This window comes from Hirundo rustica, chromosome 6 (genome assembly GCF_015227805.2).
Source record: "Hirundo rustica isolate bHirRus1 chromosome 6, bHirRus1.pri.v3, whole genome shotgun sequence".
NCBI lineage: Eukaryota > Metazoa > Chordata > Aves > Passeriformes > Hirundinidae > Hirundo > Hirundo rustica.
In genome coordinates this window covers 24,651,945-24,672,469 of record NC_053455.1, presented here as the reverse complement: position 1 = coordinate 24,672,469, position 20,525 = coordinate 24,651,945, and the positions used below count along the sequence as shown (strand labels likewise).

Genomic DNA, 20,525 nt, shown 5'->3' with positions numbered 1-20,525 from the left:
ACGTACACAAAATCTGAAGGATATTTGCCTTATTATGCCCATAGAGGATTCTGTGCACAATATATTTTGTCCCCATTGGCTAACATGCCAGACTAAATAAAGCTCAGCCAATTTCTCATTTTCTTCCAGTGTATCCCATTTGGAACAAAGACACGCTTGGAATTATGAAGTTGCTGCAGGATTCTCAAACCGAGTGAGTACCAGAGCAAGTCTGAAATTTAATCCCCAAGTTCAAGAAGCAGTTTGGTATGAACTGTATCTGAGTCCACAGACAAAAAAATTCTTTTCAGGGTCCCAGTTTCTACAGAAAGTACTAAGGTGTCATGTTAGAAATTATGAAAATTTTTTGTTTGTTTCTGTCACTCTTACATAAACATGTAAAATTTACTTCATATCTTAATTCCCATATAAAAGCTATTACAATTAAAAAAAAAAAAAAAAAATCCCCAAACATAGCTTGAAACATGTTTAAGAGCTCCAAATGGCTGCTCATGAGTTGCTAGTACACTGCAAACAATTACTCAATCAAATGAGATCAGTTCACCCTAGACACACTCTGGACAGAGACAGAGAGTTGAGGTCAATGTCTCCGTGTCTAAGGGGAGGCCAGTGATGTGTGGCACCCCTCAGGGGTCTGTCTGGGGACCAGGGCTCTTCAGTGTCTTCATCACTGACACAGACAGTGAGACCTCAGCACATATGAAGATGACAAGAAGTTTAGTGGTGCAGTTGACACAACAGAGGGACATGATCCCACCCAGGATCCCAGACGTGGACAAATTTGATAAGGAGGTCTACAAGTACCTCATGAAGTTCGAGAAATCCAAGTTCAAGGTGCTGCACCTGGGTCAGGCAAGGAGAGACATGAGTAGATGCTGAGACAAGAGAGAGCATCATTGAGAGCAGCCTTGCGGAGAAGGACTTGGCAATTCTTGTGGGTGAAAAGCTGGACATGAACCAGCAATGTGCAGTCGCAATGCAGAAGCCCAACCTTATCCTGGGCTGCATCAGGAGCAGTGGGGGCAGGCCAAGGGAGCTGATCCTGCACCTCTGCTCTTGCAAGACCTCACCTGCCAATGCTGCATCCAATCTGGAGTCTTCAGCACAAGAATGACATGGACCCGTAGAGCAGGGCCAGAGGAGGTCACAAATATGATAGTGAGTGAAATATCTCTCTGACAAATACAGCTTGCAGAGTGTGAGTCATTCAGCATGAAGAAGAGAAGGCTCCAGGGAGACCTTGCTGTGGCCTGCCAGTGCCATAAAAAGACTTATAAATAGGAGGGAGAGGAATTTTTTATATGGACAGATAGTGACAAGAGGCAATGGCTTTAAACTTGAAAGGGAAGTTTTTGATTAAATGTTATATAGAAATTCTTTACTCAGAGGACACTGAAGCATTAAAACTGGTTGCCCAGAGAGGTTGTGGATGCCCCACCCCTGGAAGTATTCAAGGCCAGGGAGGATGGGGCCCTGAGCAACTTGGTCTGGTGAGTGGCATCCCTCTCCATAGCAGGACAATAGGCACTAAATGATCTATAAGGTCCTTTTCAGTCCTAACCACTCTAGGATTTCACGATTCTACATAGCAATTTTCATTTGCTCCTTTTAAACTAAAGCTATATTGCAAGAGTATTGCTTCTTCAAATTACTTAATTGTCTGAAAATTTAGAGGAATTTTGCTAGCTGCCAGCTTTGCATTTTCAGCAAAATGTATGAAAGCTCATAAGGATTTCATTAGTTTCTACGAAACTTAAACAAGGTTTTCTGTGGCAACCCAATAACTTTTAATTCAGTTAGAAGTATACAAAGCAAACAGTCCAATCTGTCTTTCAGACTCAGATATTTTTAGAATTATCAGCTGGTAGAAAAGGGAAGGCTCAGAGACTGGAAAATGCTACAGAACTAAAGTTTGAAATGCTACAGTAGGTGGGAAAATACTCTGAAAAATTTCCACTAAGAATGGTTCACAAGGTAACTTCAGCTGGTTCATTCCACGACATTCTGCATACCCTCAGCTGCTGGTCACTGCATTGGTCTGCAGCACAGAGCTATATTCTACTGGGTTGAAAATTATCACATTGCATGGTTTTGAATTGCCTAGGAGACCAAAGTCAACAATTCAGCTGTATTGGCTTCAAAATTGTCATCAGTTTCTCTGAGCTTCCATGGCAGCTCTTCCTTATTTCCAGCAACCTACTGAAGTCAAATTGTCCCAAATACTGTACTCCCTCTTTGAACTGTATAATGATGAAAGCAATAGGGGCTACATGGGCCTTGTAAATGTACTTTATGTTTTCTTTTTGGCAGGTTTCATAAAACAGCATGCATGGATGGTTGTCTGAGCAGAAACAAATAGAAATCATTCCAAGTCTTAACTTCCCAACTGTTCCTATGTCCTTCCAATTTCTTACAAGCATACTGGAGGAGGTTCGGCATATCTGATATCTCAGCTTGGACATACTTAACCTTATTTTGGTCTTCTCTTACCTGAAGTTCTCCTCACCATATTGCCAACCAAGCAACTCCTGTCCAAACCTCCAAGTCCAACATCAGGTTGGCATGCTATGAATTTCTCAGACTAGCAGAGAAAACTGGCTTCATTGGTCGCTTCTAGTGCATTCCTTTGGAGTACTTTAACTTGTAGAGTGTTTCTTTGAAATGATTACTTTTTGACTGCTTCCCATTCTTAGCTTTTTAATTTAAAGGTTTTGCTAACATCTGAAATACCAAACCAAAGCAGTGAAAGACATTGAGCGTGTACTGTGGCCTCAGATAATATTTCAGCCTTAAGCGACTTCAGAGAAAGGGAGAAAGGAAGGTTTAAGCTTTTTAAAATATTATGGTTTTGAGTCAAGAAAGTTACAAGGTGTATTCAATACTTAGCTAGTTGAAATTACCTCTGACCATCAAATGATTATTTTAGTAACATGTGAATGCACATTGCATGGCGTAAAAGGAAGAAAAAAGCACCCAAGAAAACATAGACTACTCTTCCTAACTTTAACTCCCAGAAAACTGTCATAAAATTAAAAACACGGGAGGGGAATAATTAGACAATTTCCCTGCTGTTTCAAGTGCTTACTGTACATCCATCATGCTCCTTCTCCCATTCATAGAGACCAAATAACCTAAGGTGTTTCATGGAGTATGCTGGCTAGTGTACCTTGTAATGATTTTTGTCTGCCTAATGCCTCTTGCAACAGGAAGACCAAACACTGGTTTTAATACCGTATTTGCATTTGACAGTCTTAGTTTGACAGGTGGCTTTCCTGCTTATAGAGCTGGTTCAAAGAAGTTGCTGCTATCCAGGTTAATCAACTTTGTCTACTCCTGAAATAAAACACCTCTCAAGAGAAAAGGCTTGGATTTTCAAAGGAGCTTAAGAGAATTAGACTTACAAATCCTATTAGGTTTCAATGAAGCTGGAAACCTAACTCTTAAAAAAAATTAAAAAGTTATAAAAAAATTGAAGCTGAGAAGTACAAAGAGGCAGAAACCCTGCTGTTTCATGAAAATATGAAGAATAGGGGGGAAAAAAAGATCAGCCTGAATTATTCCTATGAAGTAATTATTTTATTTTAAAGCTCATTTTGTTCTGACTTTTCCATATTCATTTTACAGTAATTAATTTTGCAGTTCAGGTTCGTTTATTAAATGGAATTAGGCAAAGAGACACACTGAATTTTCAGCGGAAAAGTACTTTAAAGATTGGTTAAATAGTAAAGATCTGAAAAACATGTCATCTTTGTATTTATCACTTACTAAATATATGAAATAAATTCTTCAATATTTTAACTTTGAAATTTAAAATGTTTATAGGTAACTTGTACATGTATGGAAGAAAGAGAGGTGATCATACAACTAAATATAAACTAAATTTTATTTATGTTACCTCTGGTTTTAGCTAATTGTTTCCATCTGCAGTCTTTTGTTATTAAAAAACAAGAACACCCCTATATCAAGTAGAAGCATCCTAAAACCTTCAGGGTAACTATATCTGGCCACCTGCCTTCACTATGCCAAGGGTGTCTGTGCAACTGTTTATGACATTTGCATGTCATCATTCAAACTGTTTCAACACTCTGTTACAGATGTCTTGACAAATTAATCTGGGTATCACATAACATACTTTGCAGTGTTCGGTTCCTCTCTATGAGGAAAGAAATATCGATTCACTACTAATTGCAACACTATTATTTTAATTTCTGCCTTTTCAATACAGGCAGGCAAAACAAGGATTTTTTTTGATCTTTGTGTTTTAGAGAAACAATTCTTGTGACTTGAACCCTGCATTGACTGAGCTTCTCAAATAACCTTTTGAAGAACTGCCGTAAATTTAAGGAAATCAGAGGCTCCCAAATTGTTCTTTTCACAGTGATCCTTACAGCTTAGAGTTGATTTTTTGTTTATTTTTTTTGCTATAAATTCCACACATGCCTTAGCTTACTAATTAACCACTAGAGAAAGGGAGCATGCCAAGGGAGCATGCTTGCAGTACCAGAAGGGCCTGAACTCACTAACAAAGTGTCCCAATTACCTTTCAATTGAAGCTCTTTTCCTCACCATTGTCATACACCCAGGCAAGCAAACAAAACCAAGTATTTTGAATCATGCTATTAACCTTCATTGAAGAATCTGAAAGATGGGAGTAAACAACGCCAGCAGAAGTAACATAAGCCAAGCCTGAGTAAGACTTTGTCCATATTTAAAATTTCATTCATTCTCAGGAAGCAGAGCTTTCCATTTCACATGAAGTCAGATTACAAGCCACATGAAAGTAGACGCACCCCCTTGCCATAGACAAAGTATGCATGAGATCTGTCATGCTTGACTTTTACAGTTCAGTTACAGCAGAGAGCTGTTCAAGTTTAACTTAGCAATGCCTCAGACAGCCAACAGTATGCTTATATATTTTCTCTTAAAACACTGAATACTTTTCTTTCTCCTTCTTCCAGCATACCAGTATCTTCCATTTTACCAGTCCTGTAGACTAGGGGTCATTCTTGATTTTTCTTTTCTCTTTTCTTTTCTTTTCTTTTCTTTTCTTTTCTTTTCTTTTCTTTTCTTTTCTTTTCTTTTCTTTTCTTTTCTTTTCTTTTCTTTTCTTTTCTTTTCTTTTCTTTTCTTTTCCTTGCCTTTGCCTTTCCTTTCCTTTCCTTTCCTTTCCTTTCCTTTCCTTTCCTTTCCTTTCCTTTCCTTTCCTTTCCTTTCCTTTCCTTTCCTTTCCTTTCCTTTCCTTTCCTTTCCTTTCCTTTCCTTTCCTTTCCTTTCCTTTCCTTTCCTTTCCTTTCCTTTCCTTTCCTTTCCTCTTTTCTCTTCCCCTGTCTTTATTAAGTCCATGAACAAGTCCTGTCATCTTCCATGAAGCATCAAAAAATCCCTTTCTCCATGTTCTGTCAGCTTAGTCTTATCTCTAATAATTTTCCACTCAACCTAGCAGAATTACTTGTTATCAGATCCTTTTGCATCAGACATGCAGATACTAAATAACCTCTCATTCTACTTACACAGGCAATCTGATCCTTCAATTACACCTGTTGGGCTGTGCCATTCATTCCCAGCTATCTCAGTATTTTGCTACCATTGCTTCAACAGAGTCCAACTAACAGTATCTTTCTTAGAAGCAAGCTTAACTAAGAATAATTTATGTTTGTTTGGGGGTTTGGTTTTGGTTGGTTTTGTTGTTGTTGTTGTTGTTGTTGTTTGGTTTTTTGGTTTTGTTTGCTTGTTCATTTGTTGGGGGGGGGGGGGGGTTTATTGGCTTTTTTTTTGGTTGGTTGGTCTTGTTTCTTTCTAAATACCAGACTGTAGTAGAGACAGCAAAGCCACTCTAGGATGTCTGTGGCATTCACTTGAGGTCAGGAAACAGAACAAAACACCTACAAGAGTCCTATGTCCTTCTGCAGGGACAGCTGAAAGCCATATAGGATGGTCAAAGTAATATTGGGAAATTAAGGTCGGGAAACAAACTCAGTCCTTTTCTCCTTGCTTCCACCTTTTCAATGCTGGATCTACACTTGCCTAAGAAATTTCAACTTTAGACTAAAGACCTCAAAACTCCAGCCTTCAACTTCTACTTTCTCTATAAATTAGCAGGAAAAAACACTACTGGGTTTTAAGCAAGCAAGTTTTCAAGTTTCAGCCATTTCCCTCTAATGCACCTCAGAGCTCCCACTTGAAGCACACATCCAAAGAGCCCCTGGTACAATTTTAGTGTTGTTCAGACGTAGACATCATTACTGGTTTATTTCAAAACCAATGAATAGATATCTTTGCTCTAATTTGAGACTAGGGATGCAGCTAAGGAACTTGCCTGCCTGACAGGAGATTAAGCAAAAGGTTGCAAGTATCTTTAACATTATGCCTCTGGACTAGATACAACAGGCCTCTCACATTATATTTTTTTTTAAAAAGTGTTGCATGCTGATCAATTGTCTCCTTGAAAATTCTCTCACCCTAATACAGATACTTACCAGATTACCAAATATTTTTCATTTATCTAAATGACAATTTTCTTTCTGTTGTGTTAGGCAATCTGTTCTTCTACAAAGAGAACCTGTAGCAAAACCAGGCTCCTGCCAGAGGATGGTAACATAGTGCATTAGATCAATCTGAATCACTAAGGCACAGGCCAACTGCTAAGGGCACATAAATCTGTCATCTTGCAAAACATCTGGTGGCAAAACACCTCAGTATCCCTTCAGGTATTAAGGGTTTTCAACAGTCTAGGGCAGATTAAACCTTTCCGTTCTCTCCTATAGGAAGATGGGGGTGGTACCAAGCAGAGTCCAAAAAACCTTTAGAATTTCAAAGGCTGCAGAAAAGCTACATAAACAGTCATACAATACACAGCAGACTTCTCCACTTCTGCTACGACATCTCTCGCTGTCAGAGGAGAAGGCTGAAAACAAAGGGCATACAGAGTCACTAGCATGAAAATAAACTGCTCAAATGTGTATTGGTGGCAGGAATGCTTAGAAGTGGATTTAGAGGTACCAGGGGAATTAGAGGGAATGGACGACAGCTCACATGTAGCGTCACAGCCACACAGGCCTCAATCACAGGAGAATTTTTCATGTGCACGTAACACTGAAGCATAAGACACAGCATGTAGCTCTTCTCTCTCATGTAAAACGTAATATGACAAACAGCATTTAGATCTCGGAAGGCACACTGAGAAACACTTAAAAACACACTGCATAGTTGAAATATTAACAGGATTTGCATATACAGACTCAAAGAGCAGGATATTTTGTTAAAACCCCCTGCACTGTAGGCTGACTTAAATATTTCAGTTTCACTGGGATTTAGGTAAGAAACCTGAAGAAATTGACCAGCAACGCTTTCATTGCTGAACAGATGTGTACGATTTTGACACTTGTAGTTCGCAGTACAAATAAACTACAAATCAATGAGTAACGTCGACATTCCTAAAAGTATTTTTAAAACCCCACCAAAACGCATTTCCACCGTAGCCCTGCATTGGTTTCTCTGTAACTCAGCGACGGAGAGTGGCACGGGGAAGGCGTCTGAGGCAGGGCTGCTACGTTTTCTGTCCCGTATCCAGGCGCTGGAGGCGGATCCCTGCGGTGGAGCCCGGAGCGCGGCTCCGCGGCACAGGCGGCCCGGAGGGTTCCCGCCGCGCTGGGGGACACCCGCGGTGCTGCCGTTGAAGGGGCCCGCCCGCCACTCTTATCGCCCGAGGGGCTGCAGGGCGTGTGTGGCGCAGATACACCGAGGAGCCAGGGAGCGCCCCTTCACCCCCCTGCCCCACAGGCGGGTCGAGCACCGTTACAGAAGTTGTCCCGGGACCCCCGGGCTTGGGTCGCCACCGGAGCCCGCCCGCGCCGCCCGGCGGGGGAGGAGCCGCCCCTGAGCCGCTTCGTTCCCCGCCGCCCGAGCGGCGCGGAGAGGGGGAGGCGGCGCGGCCGCCTGCGCCTCAAGCTGGCGCAGCTCCGGCGAGGGACGGGCAGACCCTTCCCGCCCACGAGGAACGCGCCCACTCACCCGCCGAGCCTCCGGCGACGACTTGGTGAGAGGCCTCCTGCAGAAAGCCCCGAGGTTGCCGAGCCATCCTTGCCCGCGCCGCGGCGGCGACGAGAGGCAGCCGGCGCCTGGAGAGAGGCTGGCGAGCCGGGGCCGAGTCCGCGCTGGGCGGGTGGGGAAGAGCCGGGGGGGCCGCGGTTATCTGTGGGCGGGAGGGGGGGCGGCGAACGCCGGGGACGCCGGGCTGCGGGGCCCCGCGGCGGCCTTTGGCAGCCGGCCCCGGCCAGAGGGCGGCCCCGGGCACGGCACGGGCTCGCAGCTACGGGCGATCGCTTCCAGCCGGGAAAGCGGCAGCCTCTCTCTGTTAGGGCAGAGCCGGGACGGCCGGCGCTGCGATCGCCCATGCTGGGGCGGGGAGCGAGGCTGTGGCACTGTCGGCGGGGGACGGCAGCCCGTCGCCTGCTCAGGCTCGGGCCGTACACTCCCGCCTGGGGGCTGGTGCCATACAGCGCACATCCTGCTCCGCTACCGCTGCTGGGACCCAGCTAACAAACACCCGCACGTCCTCTGCTCCTCAGCTTCTAGGGAGGGTCGGCGGTACCGCTGGGCTCACAGGCTGCCTTTTTGATGCCTACTGTCCTTTTAAAATCCTTAGTCTAAAGGTTGGTTCCATCTCTTCGATGTTCAGAGGACACGGGTATTTTGTCACTCGGAGAGTAACGTGTTACAACACAGACCTGTTGGCCCATCTTAGTAAACAAAACGGTGACAGGGCACGGGCTGGAAGTGCTGGGACATAGCTCCATTGCCGACTGCTTCCAGCACTGCTTTCGGCAAAGCCAATCTCTGCCTTTCCAGAAGATGCCCGAGTACAACGTGGGGGGCAGCATGGGCTCATACCAGAGGCAGCACCATTGAAGGGCAAGTTCTGAGTTCAGAGGGGTGTTCTGATACATTAGGTTGCTGACTGCCCGAGAGGTTTTTGTGATAGTTAGGCCACAAATGTTGCTAACTGACGAGAGGTGCAAGCCTTGAAAGGAACTGTAGCCTTTTGTAATGTAGAACAAAGATTAGAGAGAAACAAGGGTCGATTGCTACTGAAAAAGAATGGAAATATACAGAGAAGTGTTAATAAAGTGTTAAAAGACCAAGATCCTAATTGCGAAAAGGAATAATAGTCAGGTATAGCAATTCAGTTATATCACCTGAATGCATCAGCAAATAAACAACATGAATTTTTGATCTATGTAGGAGCTGAGTACAGATTGCTATGGGAATACAGAATAACTCCTTTAAATTAATAGGCCTCGAATGTGCTGACCTTTGAGTAATTAAAATCTCAACTTCAATGTTTCATTAGCATTTGCCTTAGTTCCCTTGGCTTGGTTCTTTGAGACTGCTGCTTAGTGAATACTCCTGGATGATCAAGTCTCTATAGTTTTCCCTATCATCAAAAAGCAGATGCTGAAGCATCACTACTTGCTTTGTTCCACAGATGTAGGTCTCCCTGAGCAATGGGTACAAATAACAAATCTAGTATTAAGGTGGACTTTGTTACCGCATTTCGACAGCGAAGAGAATTTGGAGTTGATCAGAGGGTGCAGAAACTGGTCAGATCGATCTGTTTTGTGCAGAAGGTGTCCCTGCATCAAAGAAGGTTTACATGAAGAAACTGAAGAATAACGGTCAGAGTGAGTGTAAGTTATACAGATGTTCACACAGTAGTGTAACACCTGCTCCTTAAAAAAAACAACCAACCAACCTCTGCTGTTGTTGCTTCACAATATTCAAACTCCGAATCTATGTGCCTTAATTCAATTGCCCAACTGGAAGTCTCTTTTACATATGCCACATTTCACTTATTTTCCATCCACCGCTCCCTCCTCCCCCCCACCCCCAAAGGGCAGCCTTCCCACTGGGAACGTTTCCTAAAGCACTTCTAGGCTTAATCCTATTAACATATGGCCTCTTCCCAAACCAGCACATGAGCGCCACTCCATTCTTTTCCTCGATATCCCTGGTAGGGTCTGTCTCTCCGTGTGTGGTTACTGAGTCCCTTGGTAGGGAATTCCGTCCATCCTGGGCAGCACCCCAGCCTAAGATCCGGAGAAGGAAACCGCCACTGGCTGTGCGGGGGCAGGACGGGCAGGAGTGACCCCCCCAAAGCAGCGCCCCTCGCCGCTCCCCGCCCTGCCCGGCCCCGCCGCGCCGCCTCTCCCGCCCGCAGGGCGGCGCCACCTCCGCGCCCCGCTCCCGCCGCCTCGCCCCGCCCCCGGGCCGCGGCCCCGCCGCTGCGCGCTCCCGAGGGCGGCGGGCGCGCGCGCCCCTCCCCCCGTCCGCCCGCGGCTTTGTTGCGGAGGCGGCGGCGGGGCCGGAGCGCGCAGGTAACGGGGCGGCGGGGCCGGGTCGGGGCCGCCCCGCGGCGCTCGGGTTGGAACTCGCCCCGTCCTCTCTGCAGAGGCTCGGCGGCGGCGGCGCGTCCCGCCGAGGCGGCGTTAGGTCGGGCCGCTCTGCCCCAAGCGCCTCCCCGCGGGCGAGCGGCCCTGCCCGGCCTCCTCCGCCCCCGGGGCCGAGCCGCCGGGCCTTCGCGCCGCTGCCCGGCTGCGTGTGCTGGGTTAACGTTACCTCCCCGCGGCCGCCGGTCGACCCGGCTTGCCCGACTTATCGCCCGCTCCGCGGCTGGAGATCGGGGGAAGCAAGTTTCCCGTGCGGGGATGCGCGGTGTGGAGTCCCAGAGGCTGTCGGCTTAGTGGGGAGGGAAGGGACGAAGGGGCTGCCGCCTCCCGGGAGCGCGGCAGCGCTGGGAAGGCGGCCGGGGACGGTCCGAGATGAAACCTGCCCCGAACATACGCAGGAGGTCGGTGCTGGATCTTTAGTGTCACATGAGAACAACCTGTGGAAGATACTCAGCATTGTAATAATACATTAAAAAAACAAAACCAAAACAAAACAAAAAAACTTGCCAAAATAAAGTTTGTAATTTTTCTGAATATTTATGACTTAAAACTTCTTAGGAAATCCCAGTGAGCTGTATACCTCAGCTCCTGTTGTAATTCCTGCTAGTCAGAATTCTTGATGATGATGTGAGGGTCTGTTTCTTTTGGGGAAAAAGGCTATGGTTTCTCAGTGTGAACAGTTTGGGAGAAAAATATTCAGTAAATGCGGCCAAAGGAGTATTTTAGCTGAGACCACCCACCCTCCGATGTTTGTCCGTGGGAAAACTACAGCTGGGTCTAGGTGCTACTTCGGGGGCTTGAGGTGATTGGAGCTTGGTTGCCGTAGGAGTTTGTTCAGCCCAAGTTTGGGAATTCAGGGTGCCCTGCAGCACCGTAGTGGCTTTTGAATATTCCAGCAGTTAGAACAGTCTTCAGTTGCAGTGCTTTAGCTGTGGAAGAAAAATCGGTTAACCACAGCAATGTGCTTTCTGGCTCAGATCTCAGAGCTGCAGATCTTGGAGGTTCTAGGATCTGTGGGTTTTAGGGAAGTGCAATGATATGCTTGCCTTGTTCTTGTACCTGTCCTTGAGCATTCACACATGACTAGTTCTGCTCTGGGAATGTACAACTCTGGTTTAACTTGAAACCACTTCTTTTAGATTATTTGTTTATTTAAATATGTTATGGCACTAACTTACAAATCTCACGAGGTTTAACAAGAGTTAAAACTGTCATGCCAGTTAAACGTGCTGCTTATGTGGTAGTTCTGTTTTGTTTTATTTTGCTGTTTAGTGCCCAGAATGTTGTAATTTATGACAAGGTTCTTCAGCTGTGTCAGACAGACCTATGTACATACACCAATGAGGTGCCATCAATTTGATGGCTATGAGCTCTTCTGTCCTGTCACTGGTAAAGGGACTACCACTGATTTCCGGATCTTGAAAGTGATAAACTTGTCTGTCCAGCTAAGAAGTTACTGCAGTTCTGGTTGCAGTATGAAAAGTGAAGAGAGGAAGTGGGAGGTGAAATTACGTATAGGATTTAAGAAGGTAGGGACAGTTGCTGCTACTAGTTTCAGTAGGTATTACTGGTTTTCTTGCAATGGTACTGCAAGTTCCTTAGAGTATGATTCCCATTACAGTTTGTAATGGGGAATAACTGCCCAGTGGTAATGGGTAACAAATTAAATTTTAAAAATCTCTTCCACAGTTTTCACATGATAACTAATTAGATTTCTTGCCTTTATGTTTGCTTGCTTTGTTTCTGTATTTACTTAATTTCTCTTTTAGTTATTAGACTGTTTTGGAAAATGAAATGTTACTTTTCTTCACATTCTGTTAATCTATCTCCCTGTTTGTTAGTAGTCATTCTAGATGCTGCTAAATTAGAAATGCATTATAATGGTGTTAAACTCTTTCCCTAACCAGTAAGAAGCAAAACAAGGTCTTGTTTCAGGCTTAGTAGAAATAGTATAGTGCTGATGCCACATGACCCACATGTAGCTTTTTGCAGTTCGTGGGGGTTTTAGTTTCTGAGGGTGCTTAGGTTAGTAAAGAAGTAAAGGAGTTTTCAGATCTTGCTAGGAGGAGTTAGGGGAGAAGAGAAAATACGTGTTTAATAATTCTCCGTGGAAAGAATTAACAAATTATTTGTTAGAATTTAAAGCAAGAAGATATACATGAGCTGAGGGTGAAGGGGAAGAACATCCTGCCTATAGATTACAGCTTTGTGTAAAATTAGTTGAGAACTTGAGAGGTATCCTAATGGATCTTTCTGCTACCCACTTTTTAGTCTGCCGAACATAGGGCAGAACAGATGCTGCCTGTTGAAGGCAGTGAAATGCCATCGTGTGATGGTTTAAAGCCGTGAATTTGTGATCTGACTTGCTGCTCACTTTAGTGTAGATCACCCAGATCAGTGCAGAGGCTTCTTCTCGCTTTTACTGTCCGTTATCCTATGTGGGCAATTGATGTTTTGAAACTTACCTTTGAAACAAACGAACGGCCCTTCTGGGCTGCCGACTATTGACAGATTTAACTACAAGCTAATGTTGCAACTGACAGATATTCCTGTAAGTATGATTGCTGCCTTTTTCCTTTCCCTTTGAAAGGAAAAGGGTTTTGAAGGAGTAAGAGAAAAGGTATTGAACCTTTATTTGCAGAAGATATTCAGCTCTGAAAAGAACCAGTATGAATGCTCAGTTGTTAAGATGATTCTATGCTACTTTCAGCCACCAGTTTAAGTGACAGGATGCTTGGTATGGTCCCTGCTAGTTTTGTGAGGAAGCTCTCTGCTTGCTTCATAACAACAGGCTTCTGTTTTCTATGATGATTCTTTGGAATCATCCATGATGGATGGACCTTTGTTCTTTAGAGACAGGTTAAAATGCAAACTGACAGTTTCTGCAGAGTGGTGGCCTTTGACATAGTAAAGAATATGATATATTAGAATTTTGAAAATAGTTTATATGTGTATTGGCTTTATGTTGCAAAGTTCTTTAGCAGGAGAGCTACAGGGGGTCTTCTGTGAGAAGCTGCTAGAAGCTTCCCTCATGTCTGACAGAGGCAATGCCAGCCAGCTTCAAGATGGATCCACTGCTGGCCAAGGCTGACCCTGTCAGCAGCAGTGGCAGCACCTCTGGGATAACTGAGTTAAGAAAGGGGGAAGGACTGGGAATTCTCACTTGCAGCTGGAGAGAGGAGTTAGAATGCATGAGAGAAAAAGCTCTGCAGACACCAAGGTCAGTGACGAAGGAGAGGGAGGAGGTGCGCCAGCCGTCAGAGAAAAGATTGCCCTGCAGACTCTGGTCCAGACCATGGTGAGGCAGCTGTGCCCCTGCAGCCCATGGACATCCACGGTGGAACAGAGATCCACCTGCAACCCACAGAGGACCCCACACTGGGGCAGATGTCTGATCCCAAAGGAGGCTGTTACCCTATGGGAGACTTGTGCAGTACCAGGCTCCTGGCAGGCCCATGATAGAGCAGGTTTGCTGATGGAGAGGTCCACACTGGAGGAGCTTGTTCATGAAAGATTGAACCACATGGAAGGGACTGGACACTGAAGCTGTTTGTGAATAATTAGTCCATGGGAAGCAATCACGTTGAAGTTTATACAGGATTTTGTCTTGTGTGAGGGACCCTACACTGAGGCAGGGGAAGGGTATGAGGAGTTCTCTCCCTGTGGAGGAGGGAGCAGCAGGGAGAGTGATGAGCTGACTGTAAACCCTGTTTCTGTCCCTCTGCTCTGTGATGGGGAGGAGTTAGAGAAAACTGGGGGTAAAGTTAAGCCCAAGAAGAAGCGGGAGGAAAGTGTTTTAAAGTTTCCTCCCTTTTTTTGTTTGTTACCTGTGTTTTTGTTTTGTTTGCCTCTGCTTTTCTCTAGTAGAAGGAGTTTTTTGGGTCAGGTGGCTGATGGGAGGCTGTTTGTATGTGCGTTGTGACTTGGCTGTGCTACATGAGCACCAGATGACTTGCAGGAATGCTCCTGTGGGTTCTAGAGTAGGGAAGGAGTTGAAGGGCTGAGCAGGGTCCATGAATGACTTACAGGCTGGTTGCCATTATAGTTGCTGAAATATATTCTGGAAATTCAGAATGGGAAAAAGGCGTATAATACTGTTGTTGGCTTCATATGTAATTAAAATTATCAAGATGTTTGTTTTATTTTTAGCAGGGACTAAAATACATGAGACTGGTTCATAGTATCTGTTAAGTAATAGAAAAAAAGTAATAGAAAAAAACTCAAGACAGTGGCTGTGGTATCATTTTGTTCAGTATCTCTTGCTAGAGTAGCAAACCCAGGAACAGATCCAGCTTCCCTTTAAGTGAATGGCAAAACTCCTATCGGTCATAAAAGCACGGGATTACACTGTGGGTTTGGAAGAAATAATTGGTAATGAGTTCAGCTCCTGGAGGGCATTAATTTTTGCACCATGAAATCCATAATAAATTGAGTTAAGGAGATCCACATAACACGCTGGTAGACAAATGTTATCCTTTCTGTCCTTTTATGTAAATCTGTTGAAGACAGAATTTGATCTTTAAGTTATATGTTCATTTAAATAGTAATATTCTCACTAGCTATGCACTAATTTAAATGTTAAGTGTGAAATAAATTAGAAAAATCTATTCTGGTGCAGTAATGTAGTATTAGGACAAAAAAGGATTAAAATACTTGGTTGTTGATTAGGTCTTTGGGAGGGGGTGGTAGGTCTCGAGGGAGAGCGTGGCAGTTACCATCAGGATTTGCGGAATGAGAGCAGGGTTGTATCTGAATCAAAACTATTCTGAAAATGCTGTAGGATGCTCCATTGTGAGAGAATTTAACATGGGATCAAAACCTGCTGTACTTGAAGCAAACTGGCTGCATTTTTAATTTACGCTAGTAATTTACTTAAGACAATTCACAAGTTTACTTGTACTTTATCGTGTAAATAAAAATGTCCAGTTGTAAAGGGAGTATTTAGTGCTGAAGAATTACTTCATGGGCGGGCATTTGTATGAGTTGCCCTTGGTGGGACTAGAACTCAAAAATGTTCTTAGTTGCCAGTTTAACAAAAGAATGATCCTAAGCTTAGATTGGCTTGGTGAAAAGGTCATAGGGCTTTCCGAGGCATGGCAGTTGAGATGTATGGAAATGAAAAGTATTAAAATATTTCTTTTTATGGAATGTTTGCACAATTTTAAATACTGGTTTTTTTCTGTTTCAGATTTTAGTGCATAAAGTTAAATATGTTTAAATCTTTACTTTTTTTTTTTTTTTTAAGATGTTCCTGACTTGTTTCCTTTGGGGTTAATCAACTCTGCTTTAGCTTTCTTTCACTGCACTGTTTCCAAATGTAAATGTTTGACACCCCTCTCTTGTTAATTCTGATGTTTCAAAGGTGAGAAAATGGAATCATTCTTCTTTCTTGCCTATTGTATTTGATAGGAAAGAAAATATCACTTTGTATTATGCTTACTATACTTCTATTGTTTTTTTCCTATGTATTACAGATATAACTTCATTTTAGGAATTGACTGCCAAAAAGATAAACCTAGTTATCAAGAAAAGCAGTATCTCAGCTTGCAGCTGAATGCAGTTAAGTGATCTGAGAATACTGACTGAGCATAATTAGAAAAGCTAAGACATTCCAGTGGTGTCTTCAAAGCTATTGAAAGTTGTGCAAAAATGGGTGTATTCTTTTTTTAAGCATTTATTTCTCTCAGTAATAGTATGATACATAGTTATATACTTCTTTTTGAAAGTTAGTGCTGTTTCAGAGAGATTTTATGACAAAATGTGAAGATAAATGTCTAATGCAGTGTTGTGTTGGATATTATAATTTATGCTTCTTGTAGTTGCCTAAATTATCCCATCCCATAATATCATTAGTTGTGTTGATATAAGAAAATTATTAGTATCCATAAAATAGTTTAATAAAGTTATTAGCATTGCTCTTAAAAAGTCAGAACTTACTTTCCCTAAATACTGCTCTTAACTTAAAATTTCTGTGATCTGCAGTTGGACTTGCTTTAATATGCTGCTTCTCAATGTGTTCTTGTGAATCGCATTCAAGTAAATAAAATTTCAGGTTCTATAGGAATTTTAGGCACTAAGTGATTCGGGAGTGGGAGCGTGTTAAATTGGCTATGTAAATTTTTAGATGCAAGTGGAAGAAACAAAGCCGTGTTTTTCGTCATGTATTTCTATAGTGTGCTTCTTGTGTGTGCACAGACACAGGCAGTTTTTCCATTTGCTGTTATGGCAGAGTACTAGGATGTGGTTTTCCTTGTCTGAGATTTAACATAAGTGCTGTGTGATCAGTTTGCTGCTTGGTGCCTTCCTTGTAATGAGGAAATTGGCGCTGTGAAACACCCACCACAATTTTAAGGTTTATTGAAATTTTTGTAGCTCTTCTTGTAGAGCTACAGAAATGTTTTCTTATTTTTAGTTTCTTTTTTACAAATATTACTAGATGAGTGATGCAGGAACTGTGACAGACATTTAGTTGCTTAACAGGCCAATCAAATACTTAGACACCAATTTAAAACTATTCACAGGTGCTAGTTCACTTTTTTCCACTTTTTTCTTTTTCTTGCCTCTGCTAGTTGGTATCAGGAAATTGCTGGCTATAAACAGATTAAAATGAAATAAAAATTAGTCTTGAAGTAGTTAAATATCTCCATTCCCATGATCTATATCTGAAGAAAAACAAACAGTATTTTATGCGTCTGTGTTCTTGGATCTGTTTGTAATGGTATTTATTTTCATTAAACCACAGGAATCTTGAAGTTTAACTTTTCCCTTTGCACCTGACTGTATGATGAAAAAGGATGTAGTTCCACACCTATATCCTTCTCAAATGTAGCCTGCATTGATGTCATTGTTCCTTAAAGAGACATCAACAAACCCATAGTTCTGTTCAATTTTATTTTAAAGTGCATTTTGATTAAAATTTAAATCTAGCAAGTGGAAAAGCCACTTTCAAGCTTTAAAATTTGCTTTTCCTTCAAGTTAAAATTAAAAATAAAAAAAAAGACAGTATTCTGTTCTCATTTTGTGGCGCTATGTAAAGTTCATTGTAGGAGATTTTCTTTTCCATTAGTCTCTTCAATTGTCATTTATGCGGAACAAGCTACGTTGGGAAAACTGAGCCACAGGAGGAGCTACGTGAATTCCCTGATGCCCTTTTTCACCAGTTCTCCTTGCCTTACAGGATAGCAATTTTACTGCTCTGTGCTCTATTCCTGCCTTCTTGCTGTGACCATCTATTGGTTGTTTTCAGGTGTTTCTGACTAAATTAGTTGCATCTTTTCCTGTGTTTAGGTACTTAGTGTGGGGTATGGGTATTTCAAGGATTCTCTTACCCTGCTCTGAGCCGTGCTCAGCTGCCTTCAACGTGGTGTTGTGAGACAGGATATTTGAAGAAAAGAGGTGGGGTGAGGTGGTGGAATGCCCTGTCCATTTCCTGCACTGTCTCTTTTCTTGCACCAGGTCCTAAGGTTGGTGCTGATATGGCTAGACGTGCCATGGAGAGTAGAATTGGACTGGCTGCTCAGCCAGCTGTTGGCCCTTGGCAAGCTCAGGCCCCTGCTGAAGTGCTGCACAGAAGGCGCAGCACTGCTTCTCCTTCTTTCTGTTTAGTCTGCTCTCCTGCAGCCAGAGCTCAGTAACTTCGACTGATGGGCACAAAGGGCCCTGGGGAGGGAAAGACTGCTCTTTTTCACTCCCAGACACGAATTGAAGGCATGGCAGGGTTATTAAGGCAAGGTTTAAATGGCTCAATTTGAGAAATGCTGCGTGTGACAGCAGTAGTCAAATTAATCTTTAAAATTAGATATAATTTAGCTGCAGTTCCCACTGTGCAGAAATACCCTTGAATATGGACAGTAGTTGCCTTCTGAAACTTTGTTTTTGCATGTTTGAGGAGTTTCCTTTTTTAATGAAAAAGATCACCTCTGATGCTTTAAATTGTGATGTAGTTTTCAGTAGTTTTTGAGATATCTGTGTTTGCTTATTTGCTTTATTGAGAAGGAACAATAAAGCTTCACATCTGGACTGGAAGTGTGTAATCATATGCTGTATCATGTAGAAAAATAGTGCTTCTTTATAACAGTTTTTGAGACATTTTTTCCAAATATTAAAGGGTAACAAAAGATTTCATACATATACAACAGTTTCAACCTAGCATGGGAATGAGTGTAGTTTGTCGATTGTTTTCTTCTGAAATCGTTGTGTTTTCTGAATAGTCTCACATTATGTCTTCTGAATATCTCATTAGCAAACAGAGATGTGAAATAGCTGTTGAGATTTTGATGTATTTTTTCCCCACCAGCTCTTCCCATAGGTGTGTAGGATCGCACACCGGCAGATGGAGCCCTGTGCCAGCAGCCAGCTTTGAGCAGGCTCATGAGAGAACTTGCAGCCTCTCTAACCTGAGCGCCAGGCGGGACCGGCTTCTTGAGCATGTATCTGTGATATGTGTTATTCATATAAATGAGTATGGGTTTAAAATTAAATGTCTACCATTAGCCATGCAAGTCAAGGCAGTTACTGTGTGCTGAGATGCTTAGGAGCAGCTTTGTGATGTTCATGACGGGCAGGCAATCTGGTGAAATACCCAGTCTGTTCCAGGGTGCAGCAAGGACGAAAGCCCATGTGGCCTTGCCACATTTTTTCTGTTAACTTCTGAGCCAGCTGCATGTCCTTAGGCAGATCTTGGTTGAAACCATCGAAAACACGGCCTATGGGAAACTCTTAAGAAACTTAAAAAGCAGATTAAAACACAGGTTTTGGGTTTTAGTTTTGTAGTTTTGTTTTTCATATATACTAACTGCTGATTTTCTTAACCCATATTTTTGAGTATAGAAAATTGTTGAATAGAGCAGTTCAGAAATTCAAAATCAGCAGTAACTAATCTTGTGTATTGCCTGTTTCGCACACTGTGTCCACACCCTCAGCCCAGAGCTGTTATGTGGCCTAGCCAAATGATACAGTGGACTGGGTTTGTTGACATTTGTGTCAGCCACTTGTAGAACTGTGAAAAATGTCCAAGGTTTTTGCAGCTTTCTTTAGAAAGCAGTTTACCTGATGCAGTTTTGTTTATAGCCAAGCGACTCTAGTGTAAAAACAGTCCTTAAGCAGCAAGATGCTAATTTATTTGAAAATTTAAAATGCAGTTCTTTATTTTGAAGGGAGAAAAGAGGATAATGTTTGGGAGAAAATAGATAGTAAGGTTTTGTTGTTGTTGGGGGAGGGTTTGTTCCAGTAAGTCTGTGTTTGAAATATATGAGATTAGTAGTATTCTGTGATTGTAACAGGTATGCCATTTCTGTAACATATGCCCTGCATTTTTTGTTTGAAATTCCAAGTGTCTTAATGTTTACATTTGAAAACAATGGGAAGGGTGTGGGTCCCTGCTGGTTTTGCTCTGACTAATATTTCTGCACAGTAACGCTCCTGTACTGTACCTTATATCTCAAAAGAAAAATTAAGTCATTCTCAAAGCTTGAAGATTTGTCTGATGACTGTATGAATACTGGGCTAAGTTGCAATCTGGAATAATCTTTGGAAATGTGTTTCTACCTGCTGTTCATTGTGTGTATTAAACTGGCATTCAGATGTTAGGGAATGCACTTAGAAGTGAGATTGTGAAAGCATTTTTCAAAAATAAATTATTCAGTTAGAATTCTACTGGAATTGTATCAATTTTTTTTTTCTTTATTCATTTTAATGGTTAGTAGTCACTTTTGCTTATAGTTTGCAAAAATGAAATTATGGATTCTCTTTCATATGGCATATAGTTGGATGGGGCTTTGAGCAACCTGATCTAATGGAATGTTTCCCTGGCTATGGTAGGGGGTTGGAATAGGTGATCTTCAAGATCCCTTCCAACCCAGACTATGCCGTGGTTCATGGTAGCAGCACTCCAGTCATTCAAACCTAATTATTTGTTACAGTCTGGAGAGGAAGCTCTAGAATATTCCAATTTGTTATTGTTGCAGTGCATTTTTAAAAAAACACACAAATCACAGCTATAAACATCCTTGTGCTTTGAAAGGAAGAAATAAACAGTAGTGTGGGCTTGACCCCAGCCAGCAGCTAAACACCTGCACAGCT

The 20,525-nt window shown here is 42.7% G+C and overlaps 2 protein-coding genes across 6 annotated transcripts in view; one reads left to right on the top strand and one right to left on the bottom strand.

The window, feature by feature from the left end:
- SLC25A21 (solute carrier family 25 member 21) overlaps window positions 1-8,138 on the bottom strand; it is a 240,401-nt gene extending 232,263 nt beyond the window's left edge. The window contains exon 1 of one of the 2 annotated variants that reach the window (XM_040067225.2): window positions 8,011-8,138. In XM_040067225.2, the coding sequence (XP_039923159.1) occupies window positions 8,011-8,077 (67 nt within the window). In that variant the 5' untranslated portion in view covers window positions 8,078-8,138. The remainder of the gene's footprint in view (window positions 1-8,010) is intronic. The other variant, XM_040067227.2, reaches the window with a different exon arrangement.
- Window positions 7,914-20,525, top strand: part of MIPOL1 (mirror-image polydactyly 1) — a 189,253-nt gene continuing 176,641 nt past the window's right edge. Inside the window, exon 1 of one of the 4 annotated variants that reach the window (XM_040067221.2) lies at window positions 7,914-8,035. The gene's annotated coding sequence lies outside the window, so the exon portion shown is untranslated. Of the gene's footprint in view, window positions 8,036-9,490; window positions 9,687-10,339; window positions 10,374-15,738; window positions 15,808-20,525 lie in introns of those variants that run through there. The other 3 variants (XM_040067222.2, XM_058420957.1, XM_040067220.2) reach the window with 3 other exon arrangements.